This window comes from Acomys minous (genome assembly GCF_964271855.1).
Source record: "Acomys minous genome assembly, chromosome: 2".
Lineage (NCBI taxonomy): Eukaryota > Metazoa > Chordata > Mammalia > Rodentia > Muridae > Acomys > Acomys minous.
The window spans coordinates 13390091-13410760 of record NC_140484.1 but is presented as its reverse complement, the minus strand read 5'-3'; the positions used below and the strand labels follow the sequence as shown (position 1 = coordinate 13410760).

The 20670-nt window shown below is 51.1% G+C and overlaps 1 protein-coding gene across 3 annotated transcripts in view; it reads right to left on the bottom strand.

Annotated features, from left to right (window-relative positions):
* The window catches only part of SH3PXD2A (SH3 and PX domains 2A), a 204076-nt gene that overhangs the window by 159824 nt on the left and 23582 nt on the right, over positions 1 to 20670 (bottom strand). For all 3 annotated transcript variants that reach the window (XM_084763099.1, XM_084763097.1, XM_084763098.1), the window contains exon 2: positions 1949 to 2029. In XM_084763099.1, the coding sequence (XP_084619225.1) occupies positions 1949 to 2029 (81 nt within the window). The remainder of the gene's footprint in view (positions 1 to 1948; positions 2030 to 20670) is intronic.

Below are 20670 nucleotides of genomic sequence, written 5' to 3'. Positions count from 1 at the left end.
ATCATCATCATCTTTGGGGTCAGAGAGATGGCTCAGCAGGTAAAGATGCTTGCTGCCAAGCCTGAGGGCTTGAGTTTAATCCCTGGGTCCTGGCGTAGTGGAGAGAGAAGACTAACTCCCTCAAGTTGATCTCTACCCTCTACATGTGGCATACACATGCCTCACCACAAATAAATAAACATCTTTAATCTGAAAGTAACTGGACCTGTAGAAGTGGAACTTGCACGCACAGGGTCAGAGGATGGCCCACTCAAACCAGCTTGGACACAAGTGTGGGCTAGTTCCAGGGCCAGGGCCGTGGCCAGCACATCACAGCTGCTCCATGCAGTGTCCCTTCCAACAGCGATAGGAGGAAGTGAGTCCTCAGGCAGGGGTGGGGGTGAGGCAGCATTCCTTTCTTGTGTGGTTCTATAACTTGGGAGGGGGTGGGACCAGAATAGGGATTCGGATTTGGGAAGTTTCCCCAGGCTTCTAGACTCCTTCCAGCTCATCAATGAGCCCTTTCAGGGTCTGCACTCTGCCCAACTGCATTATCATTTCCTGCCCCCTACACACTGTACCCATTGATGGGCAGGCAATCCCACCAGTTTATCCTGGAAAGATGGAAGGAGCCTGGGCAGAACTGAGAGGGGAAGAGGCAGAAGAAGGCAGGAACCATGCGTGCTCCGACACCCACACCCAGGGACAATTTCAACCCCATGTTGTTGAACCAGAAGGATCCATCATCTGGGAAATTGGCTTTTAAAAGATTTGTCTCGTAGACAGAGTGATAAGGACCATGAGATAAAAGCGGGCGTCAGTGCACAAACGATAGATAGGCCTGCATCTGCCTCTCCAACATGGCCCACTGCTGGGGGGCTGAAGGGTTGTGAGGGCTAGGAACGAATGTCTCCTCTTTATGTTTTTGTGGGTCTAAATCACACTCGCATCCTAAGGAAGAAACTCGAATATCTCGGCTTTCCCTTCCAGATAGAAGACGGGTGCTGCCCATTCACAATAATACCCCAGTACCTGCTTCTGAGGCACAAGGGTGCCTTCCCACCCTGCCAGGGCTCATGTCTATGCTCCAAGACCGCCTGCCTCTGGGCTTTCTGATTGGTCTGGAGAAGGCACCAGACCAAAGTCTTCCTTGGGATTTGTCAATGTGGAAGAGGGAGACAGCCGGTGTCTAGGGCACAGGGAGCCGCAGATACGAAATCAAGAGCTACGTCCAGCTACCATCGCCTTGTGAGTTGACAAGGGCCAAGCCCCACAGCCCCAGTGCTGACCTCAGCACCTGGCCAACTGCATGAACTTCTCATTTACTCTCTTCTAAGCCAATGGGAGCATGAAATAGTCATCTGTCACCGAAAGATCCTAAAATGAATCAGCCAGCATCAAAGGGCTGTGTTCCATGGTAATATGTAGCTATGTACTACCGTCTTGCTGAAGAAACATGCCTGTGTGAATTAGAGACACACACTTACCATCCACATGTACAAACTGGGCGGCAAGCGCCTTGTTTGGGGCAGACAGACGACTGACCCTGGGTTATGCCCAGCATGCAGTTCTGTAAGCTGCTTCTTTCGTTTCTGTCTTGTCTGTGTGTTTGCTTTTCTGTACAGCAATGATGTGGCGGCTTGTGTCTCATCATGGAAGTTTATAGATATGTCTGCCCAGGCTCGCAGTGCCCACAACTGCCTTCTTGCCTCCCCATGGTTTCCATCCGAAGGCCAAGGGAGGATGACAGAGCAAGACTGTGAAGGACCATCGTGGAAAGCGACAAAGCCTCAAGTGTCTGCATGCAGCAGCCAAGACAGTGACAAGCCCAGCTGCTCTGTGGGGACTCCCTCAGCTGCCCCTCTGTGCCAGATTGGATTCTGGCCCTCAGCTCTGGCCAGGGCCTTCCTGTGGGAAACACAGGAGCCCATCAGGGACTCGGGCCACCATCTGGCTCTTCCCAACTCACCTGCAGGTCAAAGAACTTGCTGTACCTCCGGTAGATGGTCTGGGAGGTAGAGTCGGACCAGGTCACGTTGATAATATATACCTGTGGGAGAAGAAGAGCAAGTGAGTAGGTGACCAAGACAGGGCTCTAAGGGGCGCCAGACACCGCTTAATATTCCTGGTAGGAGGGGGCTGGAGAGATGTCCCAGAGGTTAAGAGCACTGGCTGTTCTTCCAAAGGTCCTGAGTTCAATTCCCAGCAACCACACGGTGGCTCACAATCATCTATAATGAGATCGGGTGCCCTCTTCTGGTCTGCAGATGTACATGCAGGCAGAGCACTGCATACATAATAAAAACATAAATCTTTAAAAAATAAATATTCCTGTAGGAGTGCCACAGCTGAGATCATTCTTTTTCTCATCTGTCACCAGGGCCTGGCTCACTGTCAGAAACCATGTGACGCTACGATGTATGTTAATTCGTGTGTGCACATACGCACACGCACACTCCACATACCTGAAGAAACTGTCACTGAAGTAATAATGAAGATTCTCTGTCTAGGGTTAGAACAAATGCCTCTGAAATCATTTCATTAATATGTGTTGTGAATGAGAAATATAAATTTGAGGTAATTAGATTTGGGGGGGCAGTCAAAGGATGCTTTCACAGGGGGTTCCTATGAAACACAGATATTACGAGGTAGCGGTCCTCACCACGGTATGAGGAATTGTATTAAAGGGTCAAAGCATCAGGAAGGTTGAGAACCACTGGCCTAGAGGAACAAGTAAGAGTCAAAGCCACGGACAGCCCACGACCAACCGGAGACAGAACTTGGGGAGCAGACAGAATGCAGCCAAAAGCCCGCCAACCCTCAGGCCCAGCAGCTCCCTGCTACCTCGGAAGAAGGGCTGGGTTTTCACCTGGGTCATAAGCACTCTACAGCCCCTCCCCTCTCCCACGTGAATGTCTCTGTGCAGGTGAGACATGAGCAGATGTGTGCCCCCACCTGGTGCTGCCTGGTGTCCTTAGGTAATGGGTCCCCAAGTGGCCAAGCCCACCAGGAGAGACAGAAAGAACTTGCCTGCTGGTCATTAAACTCGACCATTCTCCTAGGCCTGTGAAGCAGAGCCTAGGAAGGACTTAACTGGGGCTTAACACCCATGCGCCTTCCTGTGTGTGGTAATTAGGGGCTTCCCTTTCACCTCCCAGGGAGAATAAATCACAGGCTAGGGGGCCTGGCTGCTGGAAAGATGCAGGCAGGCCTGGAAATTGGGAGATGCAGGCAGGTCTGGTAGTTGTTGCAGGCCGAATTTTTAGAAAAGGAGGAATCCAGGGCTCACGGCAGTGACTTGTCAAGTAGGAGTTGTCCAAGCGAGGGGAAAATTCTGGAACCAGCCCCAGCTGGATCTCACCCACAGCACCCACTTCATTGGCTGTAAGGCCCCGCACCATCCCAGCCCCTCCCCCAGGCTTCCTTCCCCACGCTTCTGGGACATGCCACAGGTTGACAGCCCTGGAACCAGACAGGGTCTTCCTGTAGATAATACCGACCCCAGGCTCCATCCTCTCTCTGTTTTCTTCCCGACCTTAGATAGCCGAGATTATCACCCCAGAAGAGAGACGGATGCACGGAATTCCAGCCTCTCCCAGCACACCCCTAGCCCCTCACCCCAACACCAGAGCCATGCTTTAGAGATAAACTATGGAGAAAGAGCAGGTGTTGGGGGGATGGAGGGGAGGGCAGAGGTCACTGGAGAAAGCCAGCTCTGTTTACCCGCACAGATAAACTCCCTCTGGCTTCAGGAGCTGCTAGGTAACATTACCCAGCAGCTGGACCTCCAGAAAGGGCTGGCAATTAAACACCCTGGTTCCAAACGCAGCCACTTGGGCTTATGTTTCCTGAGTGGAGTTTTCCTTCCTAGTGGATTTTTAAAAGGGGATTGATTCCATTTCAAGGTCTCTTGTCACTTCAGCAGATGGCAGGCAACTAGGAAACCTCTTTAGAGACCAGTAGCCATGTCCCGCTTCCTGTGGGCTAGCCAGTCTATCAAGTTCCTCAGCAGCTCAGAGAGGGAGAGCTCCCAGCAGCGCACGGGCAGTCAGACAGCACCTCATTACTCGACCTCCCGTTCTGAGGTCATGCTATCTGCTTGGCACACATGGCCCAGCCATGTCTGAGCTTTCTGACCTTGACTGCCCAGTGCGCTCTGCTGCCCGCTATAAACCAAGCTCCTGTAGGTCAATAAACTCACATGACCTGAATGCGAATCACTTACAGGTCAGATCCTGAGAACCAGGAATAAAGCCCAGGCTCACGGAGGGGCATCCAGGATGGGACCTGGGATGTCCCCAGTAAATTATTGCAAAGCTGTGGCCCAACCATTCCTAGAAGGCCCCAGACTGACTTGGGTTTAGTCAGTAAAGCTAAGTGTCTGTTGCTGCTTTTGTCATAGAAAGTAGGGCAAGAAGTAAGGAGTTAGGGATTGTGGAAGGAGCTACGCACCCCTATGTGGTGCACACTGTGGCTGCAGTTTACTGAGAACAGCCTTATTTTTCCTGGCCCCTTGCCCAGCCAACCTGGCCCCAGGCCAAATGGAAACTCCAAAGTAATGCTCCCCACCTGCTCACACATGGCTCTGGGGTCAGGTGGCTAGGACCAGGACCACTGCACCCTGAGCAAGTGGTATTCACTACCCAATGGTTGCCCAGTCTGGAGGCCGTGTGTGTGTGTGTGTGTGTGTGTGTGTGTGTGTGTGTGTGTGTGATCTAATCTATACTACAGTCTTTAAACTACATGTTCTTCCTTGGGGCTGTAGACATACAACAAAGGGGACACATTGCTCCTGGCGTGGGCTCTCACTGTTTTCTAGGGCCTGGGAGGTCACAGGATCACTCCAAATCCTCTGGAGTCTGTAGATGGAAGAGAGGCCTACCATTTTGGGCTAATCGGGTTTAAAAAATTGTGGCTGTAAAAGGCAGAATGAAAACAATCCAAAAACCAATAAAAGGCGTCTACACTTGAGGCCAAGTTATTGCACTGTCTTTTTGTTGAGGAAGGGCCCATGCCCCAGACTCTTAAAGGGCAAGAGATAGACTACAAATCCTTCTAACTCAGTGCAAGAGTCTTTGCCAATCCAAAACCAGTAAAATCGTGTACAATAGCCTGTGGCCACTTAGCTCAATTTGAGTGGGGGGAGGGAGAGGGGAGCAAGCTGGATGGTGCGGGAATAGGGGCCTATTAATCCATATGGCCTCAAGTTCACAAAAGGCAAGGATGGGGGGGGTGAGGTACAGGGGGGAGATGTATAAATAGAATTGATCTTATGTCCTGAGAAAAGAGAAGGGCAAACCATGACTTCATTGTACAGGCCTGGAAAACAATGACGTCTGCTGAGAGGGTGCCATACTGTGAAGCCAGAGGCTTTTTCGAGTTCTTTCCTCCCACATTTCCTGGAAGGGAAATACACATATAAGCTGGGCACTCCCAGGATCCTCAGAACATGAAAGGAAGGATTAATTCACCATCAAAGCTCTATTCTTCACGTCCCCAGATCTAGAAACTGAAGAAGTCACTCCGCAAACCTTGCTCTTGTCTGTGCAAACAAATGTGCTCATTCGGAGTGCGCAGGACAGCCACTCCTGTTTGCTGAGCACTTACCGAGCTCCAGACCCTGGCAGGGACTTTATTCTGACTGTTAGGTATCTTCACACTCTCCTTCAAGACAGCATTAACACCTCCAGCTCCCCAAGAGGCTGTGGTCACAGGTGTGACCTGCTGAGGTCAGACAGGCCCCTCCAGGAGGCTTTGTCCTCTTTTTCAAGTTGAACTTTTGTTGTTGTTGTTTTAAACAATTCTTTGTTTGCTTGGTGTAGGGGGTTGGGTACAGGTATGCGTATGCACGGGCTTTGGCCCGGCACACCCTGGTGCCTGTGTGGGAGTCAGAAGTCAGAGGACAACTCAGAGGCAGCTCTCTCCTTTCAACCTGGGGGATCATGGGTTGGAACTGAGGCCATAAGACCTGGTGGCAAACACCTTCATCTACTGAGCTATCTTGCCAGTGCCCTCCTTAATTGTTCAGTCGCTATTACTTTAAATTACTTATTGTATATATTCATTTGTACATGGTATTATGTTTCATAAGGACATTTGCAAACCTGTGTCCATCCAGGTTGGTTATATGCCCCCATATCGTCTACCCGCCTTTTCTCACCCCTCCATCTTGTTAATTTCACCTCTCCTGCCATGTCATACATGACACATGATTTCCACATCTATATAAAATACAGGGACCACTAATGAGCAAAAACATGCAGTCTATCTTTCTGAAGCTGCCTCAATTTGCTTTCCTTCAGACTATACTAACATTACTCTTCTTTCAAGTTGAAAATGTCCCACTGTGCATAGAAACCGTATTTTCCTCTGTTGTGGAACCCCGCAGAGTCGTAGGAGCCATAGGGTGGTTCTGTAACTTGGCTACTGTGAGTACAGCTGCAATAAACACCCATGTCCAAGCATCTCGGTGATATGTTGACTCGGAATCCTTCAGGTAAATATACTTTGTCCTCCTGAACTAGCAGCAGATTGTGTGGGACTTGACAGACAAATGACAGACCAATGACGGAGTCTCTGCCATAAGGACGGACTCTGGGGGCCAACCTGCAGCTCTGCCTGTTGGTTTCTCCTTGAGTAGGTAACCAACCAATTAATCAGGCAGTACTGAGGCTGCCCATGTCACTGGTGAGTGGGGACGCTGCATTAGGACCTCTGTGCTTTGGGTCAGCTACACTTTCCCTGAGCCCCCCATTCCTAAAGCAAAGGCAATAACTCTTGCCTCACTGTGAAGATCATGAAGAACCCAATGCGGGGGTACTGTGGGCTCTCAATCCTTGTGATTCCTTTTCCCATGCTTTGATACAAACTGCCTAACACGGCCTTTTGTACTCTAAGAATTTTATTCTCTTTCTCCAGAACACCCAAAGGGCACCCAACTGCACAAGGCCTGCAAGGGAATCCACTTCGGGTTTCCAGATTTCTGGGCGTGATTCCCACTGGGACATTCTCCAGAACGCCGGAGTGCATGTGGTTGCCCTTTGTACCTTTCCTTCTTCCAAGCCTGCCACCACTTCTCAGGCAAACCAGTCTGTCAGAGAGGAGTGGGGTCACTCTCGACTACCAGGTGCCTCAGTGGAGAACCCAGAAACAGTCAAGGGGCATCTTAGGCAATGCCCAGGCATCAGAGAGGGTGGCGGACATTGTGTCCAGCTGGGAGGGCAAGGCTCACTTTATGATGGATATGAGGTGAAAAGCTTTATTTGGTGCATTTGACCTTCTGGCATTGTGACACTACTATCATTAAATGTCATGCAATCTAGTTATAAAACACATGAATAAACACACACACACACCCCTTATGTTTTAAGCAAGCTTGCAATGAGCTAAAACAAACAAACAAAATGTAAAAACGAACGTTTGTGTCAGGCCACATCTACAGCTATCATGTCGGACAAGTCTGCTAGACGCACTGTGACACTGAGGAGCCTGAGCTCCGGAAACATCAAAAGCCTTCAGTGCCTGATTGCAGTGGGTGTGGCCACCACTCAGCAGCTCCAGCAGAGTTAGGAAAGGAACTTCTGGCTCCACACTCTCCCTAATCAACACCCGACCCTGGCCCACTGCCCTCCACATCCACATCCTGCCCGGGTGCCTGCGCCTTTGTCACATCACTGAGCCAGGCAAAGGTTAACACGCACAGCTTGGTTCCGCTTCCTGGGCAACGCAGCAGCCAGGGAAAGCCAGAGGTCAGCTGCTCCTTTACACACAGCCTTCAGGGAAGTGACCTTTCCACTTCCTCCCCAGCTGACACACTCACACCTTCCTCTCTGCTGTGCTCAGCAAAGCTTTACTTGGTGACACCAGGCAAGTAGCTGTCATTAGGAAACTGGTGCCTGGTGTGGCCAGGAACAAGCTTTTTGGAAAGTATTCTAGTGATCCTGATCCCTAATCTTACACATTCTTTGACTTAGCAGTGTGAAGTGTGTGTGTGTGGGGGGGGGGGGGGAGGTGGAGACAGATTGTATATGTGTGCAAAGCCAAGTCCAGAACAGCCAAGAAATACTGAATGTTCACTGACTTTAAAAGTTATATAAATTAGCTGGGTAGTAATGGTGCACACCTCTAATCCCAGTATTTGGGAGGCAGAGGCAGATGAATCTCTGTGAGTTGAAGGCTAGCCTGGTCTACAGAGTGAGTTCCAGGATAGCCAAGGCTACACACAGAAACCCTGTCTCAAAAAATAAAAAGCCAGGCATACGCCTTTAATCCCAGCACTCAGGAGGCAGAGGCAGGTGGATCCCTGTGAGTTTGAGGCCAGCCTGGTCTACAAAATTGAGTCCAGGACAGCCAGGGATACATAGAGAAACCTTGTCTCAAAAAAAAAAAGTTATATAAATTATAGCTTGTATACATGCTGGTGGTAAGATACCCTCTTTTATAGCATGCTAAGAAAAAAGAAAACCAAGATCACAAAGCCAGTATACTACACCACAGAGCCATGTGTATCTTGCATGTATGTGTACGGGGGCTGTGCTCCTTCATGTATGCACACACTAGAAAGAAAGAAGTGACCGCTGATACCTGGTTATTTGGGAGAAGAGATGTGAGGGGAGAGACAGGAACAGTTTCCTTTCTACCTTGAGCATTTCCGTATTTACTTCCTTTTGCTTGGCTTTCATAATTTACCATGAGATTTTGATCTTGGAAAACACTTGGTCCCCTTAGCCTGCCCCCTGGCTCTGGTTCTGGATGCCCTGCTGACATCATCATTCCTGTGGGGCAGTGGAGAGTTTCAGGTTCAAGGCTGGAGTTCCTGAAACTAGGGTCTACGGCCGTGGCTACGAAGAGTCACCGAGGATCCTTTAAAACCACACTGCCTGGGCCTCGCATACCAGTTAAACTAGAGCCTTGGAAGTGGGAATGGTTTGGGGGGGTTTTAAGAGCTCCCAGGTGGGTCTCCTCTTAGCCAGGGTTGAACCATTAAAGTCAACCAACACCCCCGCCACCAAGACCAATGACTAGCCGGGAGGGGAAAAAAAGGGAGCAGATGCCTCACTGGAAAGCATCACTGTAGAAGGTGTCCTACAGAGTTCAGCTTTGCCTTCACAATGTCTACGACAGGGAGTCTGGACTCAGACTTCTCAGAGTCCTGCCCACAGGCGAGAAGGCAAAGCCGGAATCAGGCCTGTGCCTCCCACTATCCCTGGGGTCTCCATCAGTGATGAGGGGTCAAAACCAGCCCTTCTTGGCTCAGGAGGAGCAGCTAAAAGAATCAGCAATGCCTGCCCGGAGGAGAGAGCTAAGTGGCATATGTCCTCAGTATTTAAAGGACTCTCAGTGTGGTAGGGGTGGGATGGGGGGGGTGTGGGGGGAAGGGGGGTGTCAGGTCCAGCAGGCAGTGGATGAGTGCAAGCTACAGGAAAGCAGGTCTCCATCCAGGGTTAGGGAGAATTTTCCATCTGCCAGAGCTAAGCAAAGATGGAAGCAGATGCCATATGAAGTACTGGGGTTGCTAGACCAAGGAGACAAGAGATCCCCAAAATGTCACGTTGCTTGAAGACACCCTCTCTCTCTCCCTCTCCAACTTCCAACACCATGAGCCCAGAGGCCCTCTGAGTTTATTGGTTTTGGTTTTTTCCAGTCAAAATCCCCTGGGAAAGCAACTTCGTAACTAAAAGAAATTTCCTGCTTTCACCAAACCCAGCCAGGCACCGTGCTGGGCACTAGAAGTCCAGGCAGCGAGCCAGACATGGCTGTTGTCACGGATCTGCTCTAGCTCAACAGAAAACACATGGGATCAGGCTGAGGCCCTGAGACTGAGTGCAGTGACGACCACAGGAGAGACTCCACGACAGACTGAAGGTCAGGGAACACCTGACTGGGACCTACATGAAGACAAAGTATCAGTCACCAAGTGGGGAAACAGTGGAACATCGGTGGGACCCAACTCAAGACTGGAAAAGAGTAATACCTCCCACCATATGCAAAACTTAACTCAAATGGACCAGAGCCTCAGCGGGGTGCGTCTGTAATCCCAGCACTCTGGGTGGCCGAGGCCGGTGGATCTCTGTGAGTTCAAGGCCAGCCTGGTCTACAAAAGTGAGTCCAGGACAGCCTGTCTCGGGGCGGGGGAAGGAAGAAGGACCAGCACCTCAAATGGGAGAGACAGAGGGCAGTCCTAACAGGGCACTGAAGTAGCTCAGTGGAAGAGCAATTGTATCACACACAAGGTCCTGAGTTTGATTCCCTCACTGCAAGAAAGTCTTTACAACCTCAAGACAGTGAGTTCAGCAGCAGGAGACCAAAAAGACAGAAAGGAAAGGAAAATAGGCAAACCCGAATCCCACAAAAATCACAGCCTTTTATGCTTCAATTAATGTTAGCAATAGAGAGAACCCACAGCACAGGAGAAAAGTATAATTGTGGGGGCCGGTGAGATGGCTTGGCAGTGAGGAGCGCTGGCTGTTCTCTCAAGGGACCTGGGTTTAATTCCCAGCGCCCACATGGCCATCTGCAGCTCCAGTTCCAGGGATACCCTCTCACAGACATACATGCAGGCAAAACGCCAATGCACTTAAAATAAAAATAAATTATTATTTTATTAAGTATGTGATGTCTATTAAGGGACTTTCATGTAGAATGAGTGAGCTCTGAAGCTGTGGCATGTGGTTGGGTACAACTGCACTGGGGACTGCCTGAGTATAAAGCCTTCACAGTAAGCACATCTATGAGCCAGAAAGTGCACAACGGCTTGCTCAGAGCTGAGGGCGGAGTGGGGGGCGGGGGGTGGTCGCTGCGAGGGTTTCTTTGCCACAAGAAGAAATGTCCTAAAACCTGACTGTGGCAGTGGCTGCATAACTCTGTGACTGTTCTAAGACCATGTGTACGACATATGAGTCATACTCAAGAAAGCAGCTATTCAAAAGTAAAACAGGAAAAATGCCACTTAGTGGCTGTTCAGCTGCGGTGGTGGCACCTATAATCCCAGCACTCAGGGAGGCAGAGGCAGATGGATCTCTGTGAGTTCAAGGTCAGCCTAGTCTGCAAAGTGAGTCCAAGACAGCCAAGGCTACACAGAGAAACCCTGCCTCAAAAACAAAAACATGCCACTTAAAGGTGTGTGTGTGTGTGTGTGTGTGTGTGTGTGTGTGTGTGTGTGTGTGTGTGTGTAGGCCAGAGGCCAATTTGGGGTATCTTTCTCTAACACTCTTCACCTTAGTTTTTTGAGACAAGGTCTCTCATCGAACCTGGAGCTTCCAGTGTCAGTTAGACTGGCTGGCCACTGTGCCCTAGGTCTGTGCCTGTGTCTACCAACAGGGCTGGCATTACAAGCATGTGTCACCACATCCAGCTTTTTATATGGGTGCTAGGGTCTTGAACTCAGGTTCTCATGCTTGCACGGCAGGAGCTTTGCCCACTGACCTATCTTCCTAGTCCTTTTAAAGGGTTCTTGATTCCATAATACATCCCCCTCAGCTGAATTCCTCCAAAGCCCAAACAAGACCCACTGCCTCCTAGAAACCCTCCTTGAGCTGGTTCCGTACCGGGTGCTCCCCCTGTCCCTCATATGGTGTGACACCCACAAGCTTGGAGAAAACCTATGCTCGGTCTCAGCAGTCCCTTGTGTGGTGGATCAGCAGCACAGTCACAGTAGGCAGTGCTGGCTCACAGCAGGTGTGGCCATCGGAGCCAGGAGGAAGACGTACCTGCTTTCCCAGGTTGGCAAGAGCGAATCCAGGCGCTTAATACCGTGGCTGGAAGGAACCAGTGGTGTACCCAGAAAGTTTGCTGGCCTCGGCACACCTGGTGTGTAGTAAAACACCCAATCTAGCAGTAAAACTGGGATGGCTGCCGTCTCCTGTGTGTCCAGGACAGGGCACTGCACTGATAACCCACTAGCCTGCTCTGCCCTAGACACTGGTTGGACAAATAAAATCAAACAATGTGCACCTCCGCTCCTGGGGCCTCCGGGCTGAGGAGAAATAATACCCCAAATGGATGAGTTCTGGGAGGCTGTCTTCTACGCTAGGATTAGAATTCCTGAGATTGGGTAATTTAGAAAGAAATGGAGTTGCCAGGCACAGTGGCACATTCCTGGAAGCCCAGCACACGAGAGGTACAGGCAAGAGGGTCAGCTCAGGGTCAGCCTAGACTACAGGAGACCCTGTCTCAAAAAATAAAAATAAATCATCAAATAAATGAAGTTTACTTTGGTTCAAGATTCTGGGAGCTGGGAGCCCCGAGGGCACAACTACAGCTTCTGGTGGGTACTTCAGCAGTAAGCAAGTGTCACACGGGATGATGGGGGCAACCTTGCTTTATGACAACCAGCTGCCTGACAAGAAAGCCACTCCCAAGACACAGGTGTTAATACTACCTCTTAATGACGTCATCACCTTCAAAGGGCCCCAGGTCTCAATGTCATCACAGTGGCCCAAGACTTTAAAATGAGTCCTGTGGAAAGCAGCTATACTTAAATCATAAAAGGCTTCCCAGAAGTTGTCACACTGAAGGGGAGGGGAGAGCTATAATGGCAAGGGACAGCCAGGACAAAGGGGACAGCCTAAGAAGTGAGACTAAAGCTGAGATGGTATACAGCAGGCTGCGCTGGACGGCAGGAGGCTGGAATCCCCAAAAAACAAGGAGGAACAGAATGCCAAGTCCTGGTTCTGAGGATGAGGGGATGATGAAGGCAAAAGACAGCATGGCGGTCCACAAAGGCAGGGGCCAAGAGCCAGCAAGAGGGTTTCTCAGGCAAAGACAGGGAACCGTTTGGGAGTGGAAAGGGGGCTAAGATTAGGTGTCGGGGAGTCCTGAAGATGAACACAGACATGCATGTGGTAGGAAACCGAGGGAACCACAAGCTGGTGGCAGGCATGTTGGTGTGCCTGGTGGTGAGAAACTTTGGGAAGCAAAATGTTGGAATGGGGGGGTCCCCTAAAACCAAACGGAGGCGTGGAAGCCCAAAACGGGCTGTTTGAAGGTGAAGAAACTTCACGCCAAAGGCTTCAGAGACTCCAGGCGGCCTGGGGTGATCTGACTGGGGCATTTTGACTCAGAGAGACCATTTTGACTCAGAGTCGGAGGAAGATTGAGGAACTCCATCTGGGCAGTACCTAGGGACCGTCAACCACTTTCTTTGGTGCAGCTGTTGACTAGCACCTTGGGGCACTTGATGCAGAGGACACAGTAGCTTTGAAAAGGAAAGGAACGAAAATGCTAGAAGCCATGGTTTTGTCTTACGTTTAGTTCACTCCCAGGCACAAGCTCTTAGGAAAATCTAAGTCTCTTTCTCTCTCTCTGTCCCTCCCTCCCTCCCTCCTTCCCTCCCCCCCCCCCCACACAAAACTTGTCTTAAAATACAGAGTGATTGGAACGACAGTGCCAGGTCACATCTTTGTAGCCCCTAAGCCTCGTCTTTCTGCCCCTGCCTAACCTGTGCCCATGAGGGACCCGCTCCTCTGTCCCAGCCAACACTAGGGCGTCATTTGCTCCCAGGTCCCCTTGGGGAAGAAGAGGGCTGCCAAGTTGGCTGGAGGAGAGCCTTGTGCCGGGGCCAGGGCAGTCTGCCAGGCACTGCATCTGCTTGGGCCTCCTCTTGATCCTAGTTCCTCATCAGAGGGAGGCTGGAGGTAAGAAGGCAGGCGGCCAGCCCCCTTCCACCCGCCTCTGCACACAGTCACGTCATGCAAGCATTCCCTGGGGGAGGGTGGTCCCCTCCCTCTGACCTCAGCCTGCTTCACTTGGCCAGATCCCACCCCTCTCACACACACCCAGGCTCTCGCAGCCAAAGGCGTGAGCTATACATCCTAGCCCGCCCAGGCAGCACTGGAGGTCCCAGAGAAGAAAGCGCTCCTCCCAGCCGTCGCTGTGTATGTGCCAGCCGCGCTGCAACAGGCACTGAGGACGAAGCACTCAGCCAAAACTGCTAAATGCAACCTCTCCAGCTTTTAACACATGGGTCGGGGGTGGGGGGTGGGGGGGGAGAAAAGCTGGGGATGCCCAATGGGCAATGCAAATTACATGTGTGAGACCCAGCTTTGCCTCTTATTTGGAATGGGGTCTTGAATGAAATATGTAATTCTTGAGCCTTCCACGCCTATAAAACAAGAGGACATGACTTGGATGGTTTGAGTGAGGAGTACAAGTTTTGCTTTAGCATTTTTTATTATATTGTGTGAGGTTATGGTGTTGGAGGATGTTCTGTTGACTGTATATTCCAATGCTGATTTCTGTACTCAGACATCTGGTTTATAGTCCAGATGTTGGCACTGTTATTTCTTTTGTTTTGTTTTGTTTTGGTTTTTTTTTTTCTTTTGTCTATTGGGTTTGTTGTTGTTGTTTTGGGAGGTTTTTGTTGTTATTGTTGTTGGTTGGTTGGTTGGTTGGTTTTTCGAGACAGGGTTTCTCTGTGTAGCCTTGGCTGTCCTGGACTCACTTTGTAAACCAGGCTGGCCTCGAACTCATAGTGACTCACCTGCCTCTGCCTCCCTGAGTGCTGGGATTACAGGCATGCGCCACCACACACTGCTGGCACTGTTATTTCCATGAAGCATCTCCAGCTTCGATGTTGTGTTAAGATTGTTCTCCATCACTTATGATTGGTTAATAAAGAACTGAGCAGCCAAGAGCTCGGCAGGAGAGGATAAGGCAGGACTTCCAATTCCAGTGACAGGGTCCTAGGTGGAGAGCAGGGAGAGAAGGTCGCCACGAGGAGCAGAAACAGCCAGGGTGAGAGTAAGATGGCAGGTAACGGGGCGAGTGGCTGATAAGTAGACCAATGCCAGGATTAGTCCCGTCAATGTAGACAGAGCTAACACAGAATCTGCCCGGCTTTAGCGTATGAAGCTTATAAATAAATAATAGGTTTCCATGTCATAATTTGAGAGCTGGAATAGGCAAAGACCGGCCCTAATTTTACAGTGTGATGTGTGTATCTGTGCACGAGCACATGTGCCACAGCACGCATGTAGAGATCAGAGGACAGCTTTGTGCAGTCAGGCCTCTCTCCATCTACTCGCTTGTAGGTTTCGGAGATCAAACTCAGATCATCAGGTTTGCCCAGCGAGCACCTTTGTCTGCTGTGCCACCTTCACGGCTCTCAAGTGAAGACCACGTGAGAAAATACCCGCAGAGCATTTATCCTGTGCCTATCCCGTAAGAAACATGCCGCGGCGGTGGCTCCTTCACGTTATTTTCTGGGAATTCTCTGCTGTGCCTGGAGCAGGGATATGAGGGGTTTGGACTCCACCATCCCAGTCACCATCAGCTGGTTCCCACACGAGTGCAGGATCTGGACAGACCGCCACCCATACACTGACCTCTATGAGGTATGGCCTTAAGCACTGTCCTTACACAGTTGGCGGCAGCCAATCACCAAGCAAGCATTTCCTGACACTTGAGAAAGGGATAGGCCATGGCTCTCTGTTAAGGGGCTGCCCTGTATCCATACACAGACCCTGTGGGTGCTTGCCCTATCCAACAGAACACGCTGAAGTTCCAAAGGGGTTCAAAGCTTGCCCAAGGTCACATGACTAAAACATCCCAGCGGGGATTACGATCCTAGTGAAACTGTCCTTTCCTACCTTGTGGTAAAACCTCACACTACCAGTCACTGCATCTTAGAAAACTGAGGGGACTTGGTGGTATCCCAAGGAGTGAGAGGGAGGTGAGGAGCCCACGGACAGATGCGCTGGGCTGAGGGAAAGGACAGGCAGTGGGCAGGGCCAGTGGGGACAGCCAAGCCAAGCCAGTCAGTCACCTTGGGACCCACCCCAAGTCCCACCCAGAATAGTCCCTTAGGCTGGGCCCTAGCAGCTGGTGGCCACTCCCTGCCTCTAGAAGGAAGCTCATGGCCTTGCGGAGCTATTCTGGAAGCTTGGTGCCCCATGGCATGTGTCCTACAGGACACTCCCTAGCGACCTCTTTTCCACTGACTCTTCAAGACCAGCCGCCTTCTTTGCACAGAAACCTCCAGAAGACGGAGAAGTGGCCAGTCAGAAGAGACGACAGGAATGGAGTCTCCTCTGTCGGTGGCTTTGGGACTCAGTTTAAAATAAGAAGCAAGAGAGAAAGCAGAGCTGGGGAGTGACTGACAGGTGTCCCGGGCTCCTAACGTCCCCTGCTCTTTGAGATAGTCTGCGGAAAGCCCTCCTAGAGAAAGGCTGTAACAGGCCAGAGCCTCTGCTGCAGGCAACTCATCCTCAGCTCAGAGGCAGCGGGGAGGGATTGACAGAGGACACTTGCCATCGGGGGTTGAGGTTCACACCCAGCCCCAGCCCCAGCCCCAGCCCCAGCCCCAGCCCCAGCCCCAGCCCCAGCCGGTCTGAGGCTGAGGCCTCGTGTTAAACAAGCACTGAGCAAGGCTGGGAATAGGCTTGTATGGAAGACAAGTGCCCATGCACGTCGTCCTTGCCTCCAGGTCCCGGCACACTGCTGACCTCTGTACTCCGTAACATGAGTGGACTCTCAGCAGAGGGGTCCGGGGACCAGGTGTTTCAAGCGCAACACAAAGAGGCTGCACTGGACAATGAAACACAAGAACTAGGCTCTCTGGAGAAAGGCTTTGAACTCACTGCTCAGTGTCTGCACATGCCCAGAGTCAATGAGAAAGTGGCAAGTAAGGCAGTCCATTCCGTGTCTGTGTCTTTGAGCCTATCTGATTCTCCTGCCCCGCCTTCAGCTTCTGCAGAGGCCCACTACCTATGGATGCCTCACAGAGAAGGAGGAGCAACCCTCACCTGTGCAGATGAGCTTAGGCAGAAGACACACGCTCCCCCTCTCCTTTCTCCAACCTCATCTGCAGCGACTGCACCTCAGAAATGCGAGTTCTAGGGCTACGTCCTCGGGACCTGAACGTCACAGAGCCACTGTCTAATGAGCAGGTGACCCGGGCCCTGGCCCCTCCCACTTCTGCATCTGCAGCCACAGACTGTATCCAGGCCCTTGACTTCATGTATCTTTTATGAGAATTAGTCACGGTGAGATGGCAGCTGCTGGGGGTGTGGTGAAGGGAGCGGGGATTACTACTCGATGGGCAGTTTGCATTTTGCACGGCACAGATGACACGGGTGTTTTATTCCCCCACGCTACTGTAAATGGAACTGCTCTCTTCATTTCTTCCTCTTGCCTATTCCGTTCCAACCTTCTTCAAGGTCGTTTCGAAAGCTAAGACTGGCGCCTAAAGTCCCCATGTCGCCTTCCTCCCCATGTCACTTATAAATGAGAAGCCCATCTCAGCATCATCAAACATTCCGAGTGAGAGAAAGAGAGACAGCCCCGGGGCACATACCAGAGACCGTCCTCACTCCGCAGCTCCACACAGCTCAGTTCTCAGTGAACTGAGAACAAGGTTGTTCTTGGGTAAAACACAGTTGTATGTAACAAACTATCTTTTCAAACCATAAAGGAACCCTAACAGAATCATTAGCAAGCGTTTCAGGAAACGAGGGGTGCTCTTATAGGCACAGGGACTTGCTTTGCACACCTACAGTTTTATAAAACCCAGTTTATGAAGGTGCCCATGTTTGCTCAAGGCAGCCATAGGCTGGGTTCCCTACAGGGCATTTCAGGCCTATCTGCAAGCGAGGCTACTTTTGCTCAGAGAAGTCCCACTAAGGTCACAGACATAGAGACTTGGGTGTGCAGCCTTGTCTGCAGTCTTCACACCTGCTCTCTCTACCTAAGGTCACAGACACAGAGACTTGGATGCACAGCGCAGTCTGCGGTCTTCACACCTGCCCTCTCCGCCTAAGGTCAGAGGCTTAGGGCTTAGATGCACAGCCCGGTCTGCAGATGACAATCCCATCCTTGCCACCATGCCACTCAGCATCCTTAAAGAAGGTTCTAGTTGTTTTGCATTTTCTCTCAACTGAGCCCAGAATCCCAACCCATGATTCAAGCATGCATGCTCTCCTGCTCCTGAATGCAATCAGACAGCTGCAGCAGACCCATGAGAGACCATGGCGGACCATGACAAACCCTGACTGCAAGCGGAGCTCAGGATGTGAGCAGGGCCAGTTCCCCAGCTCAGTTCCTTCAGGTTGCCTGTGTACACTTCAGGACCTAGCAGAAGCCCAGACCTCCTTCTGTACCAGCCCTGCCTATACTCAGGAGCAGAGAACACCTGATGCTCTGCCTTAGCTGCCTGCAAAATGAATATGGCAACAGGAATGGGAAACCAAGTCACCTCTCCCCTTTCTCTCTCCCACCACTGTCCTTTGCCAGGTGTCCCCTCACCCCGAACATCTGCCACATCCAAGAACAGCCAAGTAAGCAAAGAGGCCTCTGCTCCTACTCAGAGATCACTTCCTTCCTCCTACTCATATGGGTCCCTTCTGAAATGCTCTGGCTCAAGCTGGTCCAAACAGTCAGTCTGTGGGCTCCCTCTTCTCTGGAGAGGGACCACTTTGGCTCACCCATGTGTCTACAGCATCTGAAACTGTATCTGGCACACAGCAGCCACTTCATAAATGCTTGATGGATGAATGAAAGGAGATCAGATGAGACACTGCCAATGGCGTGCTTTTACAAGGTCAGCAAGGGGATAGGGAGCACTGCTTACAAGGGTTCGTGGTCCGTGGAAAGGCATTTTCAGCGCAAGCATGAAGGAGAGACCAGAGAAATGATCAAGGGCTAAATCTAGTTCTTCTACACCGGGATAGCCCACAGCTAATGTGTCATCCTGACAGGGTCATACCCATCAGCACAACCACATCTAATCGGTTATCCAAGGAGTCAGCACAGAGGACGAGTAGGCGGGTGATGTCACTTCCTCAGAGCCAAGAAGACTTAGCCTTCAGCTCCGAGGCATCAGTTGTAGAACCAAGGCCATGTGTTTGGGAGTGTGATGAAGACTGGTCCCGTTCTGATAGACTTCCTGCTGTCCCCTAGGCTCCCTTCTCTTCTCCCCAGCCTGAGTTCTTCCTCCAATCCCCCGTTTCACCACCCCTCGGAGCCTACCCTCCCTGAGCATTCTGGTAAAACAATCTGTCATGGTCTCACACCAAGAGAATGTGTTTTGGCACTGGAAGGGCCCAGCTCCACCACCCCTGTGCTGTACAGTGCTGAGAAAGCTACATAACCTCTGAGTCTTGATTCTGTATTTATAAAACAAATCTCATGGGAGTGCTGGGAAAATTAGAGGGGGTTATGCACCTAAGGCGCGGAGCTTGCAGCTGGTACGCAGCATGCTCGACGCACCGTCACTCCTGCCAGCCCCTCTCAAGAAGTCTCTTAGGATTTGTGGTACCCAGTTCTACCAGGCCCAGTGAATTATGTGTCCCTGAGGTGGTCTTCTATTTACGACTAAGACTAGGGTTTTAGGAGGCAGAACATGGGGCTAAAGAGATGGCTCGGCAGTTGAGAGCACTGGCTGCTCTTCCAGGGGACCCAGATTTGACTCCCAGTACCCAGTGGCAGCTCACAACCATCTCTAACTCCAGTTCCAGGAGATCTAATGTCTTCTTCTTGGCTATTTAGGCACAGGATGTATGTTGTACACAGACGTACATTCAGGAAAAACACCCACACACATACAATAAAAATAAATTTTTTTTTTTTTTTAGATTTTTCGAGACAGGGTTTCTCTGTGTAAAAGTCTTGGCTGTCCTGGACTCGCTTTTATAGACCAGGCTGACCTCGAACTCACAGCGATCCGCCTGCCTCTGCCTCCCAAGTGCTGGGATTTAAAGGCATACGCTACCACACCCAACAAAAATGCATATTTTCATAAGGAGGAGGCAGAGGTGGAGGTGCAGAAAATGATGCCACCAGCAGGGTAGGGTGGGTAACATGGTCTTGCACGGAACGCTGAAATGCACACAGGTCTGGCTCTGCCACCGTCCATGAAGGGCTGGCTCCCCACAGCTCCTAGGCATGCTCAGAGCTGGAGACCATGGCTGTCATCCCTGCAGGGCTGGCACTGCAGGCCACTGGCACATCCTCTGGGAGCAAGGAGGAGGGAAGTATGTGTAACGAGACGCAGCGGTTCTCTGCTTGTGCATTTTGGGTAGCAGCTGATGTGCACCTAGCCAGGGATGGCGGGAGAGAATGATTCCACTGAGGAGAGAACCAGCAGGCCAGTGCCAGGCCCTCAGCAGCCCTGCAGAACGAGAGCCCGCTCTCTACACCTGGTAGCTCTTCCCTAGGACTCACAGACAACGTTCTCGTATTTCGGGTCTGGTGAGCGATTTTTATGGCCACCCCTCAAACAGCTTCTCCCAGCCCATTAAAACAGGCAGGCCAGCAGCTCAGAACTCCCCTCCCTGGGGATGGCCCCTCAGATAACCTAGCCTGACTTCTTAGTAAAAGAAAAATGATTTCTAGGTCTCTCTCCAGTGAAAACCTCACCTGTTTAACGGGGTGAGGGGAGGTGGGTAGAAAAGGCCAGAAGAGACTCAGCAGCTACGTAGGCCACACGCAGAGTCAGGGACCCTCCTGCTCAGTATGCTGCCTGGATACCAAGGGCTCCACTACAGCCATGAGCTCTGTCAACCAGGGTCTAACTTCCTTCCTCTCAGAGGCAGATAACGAGCCTCTTCCGTGTGTGAATCTGCCTTTTGGGTCTTGGCAGAAAAAAACATCATTTCTGTTCTGGACTTCCTGTTCCCCCTCCTCACTCCCAGCCCAAGTCACAAGCAGACTCCTGCAGGACCAAGTCAAGATACATAATTTTGGCCGGGTGGGGTG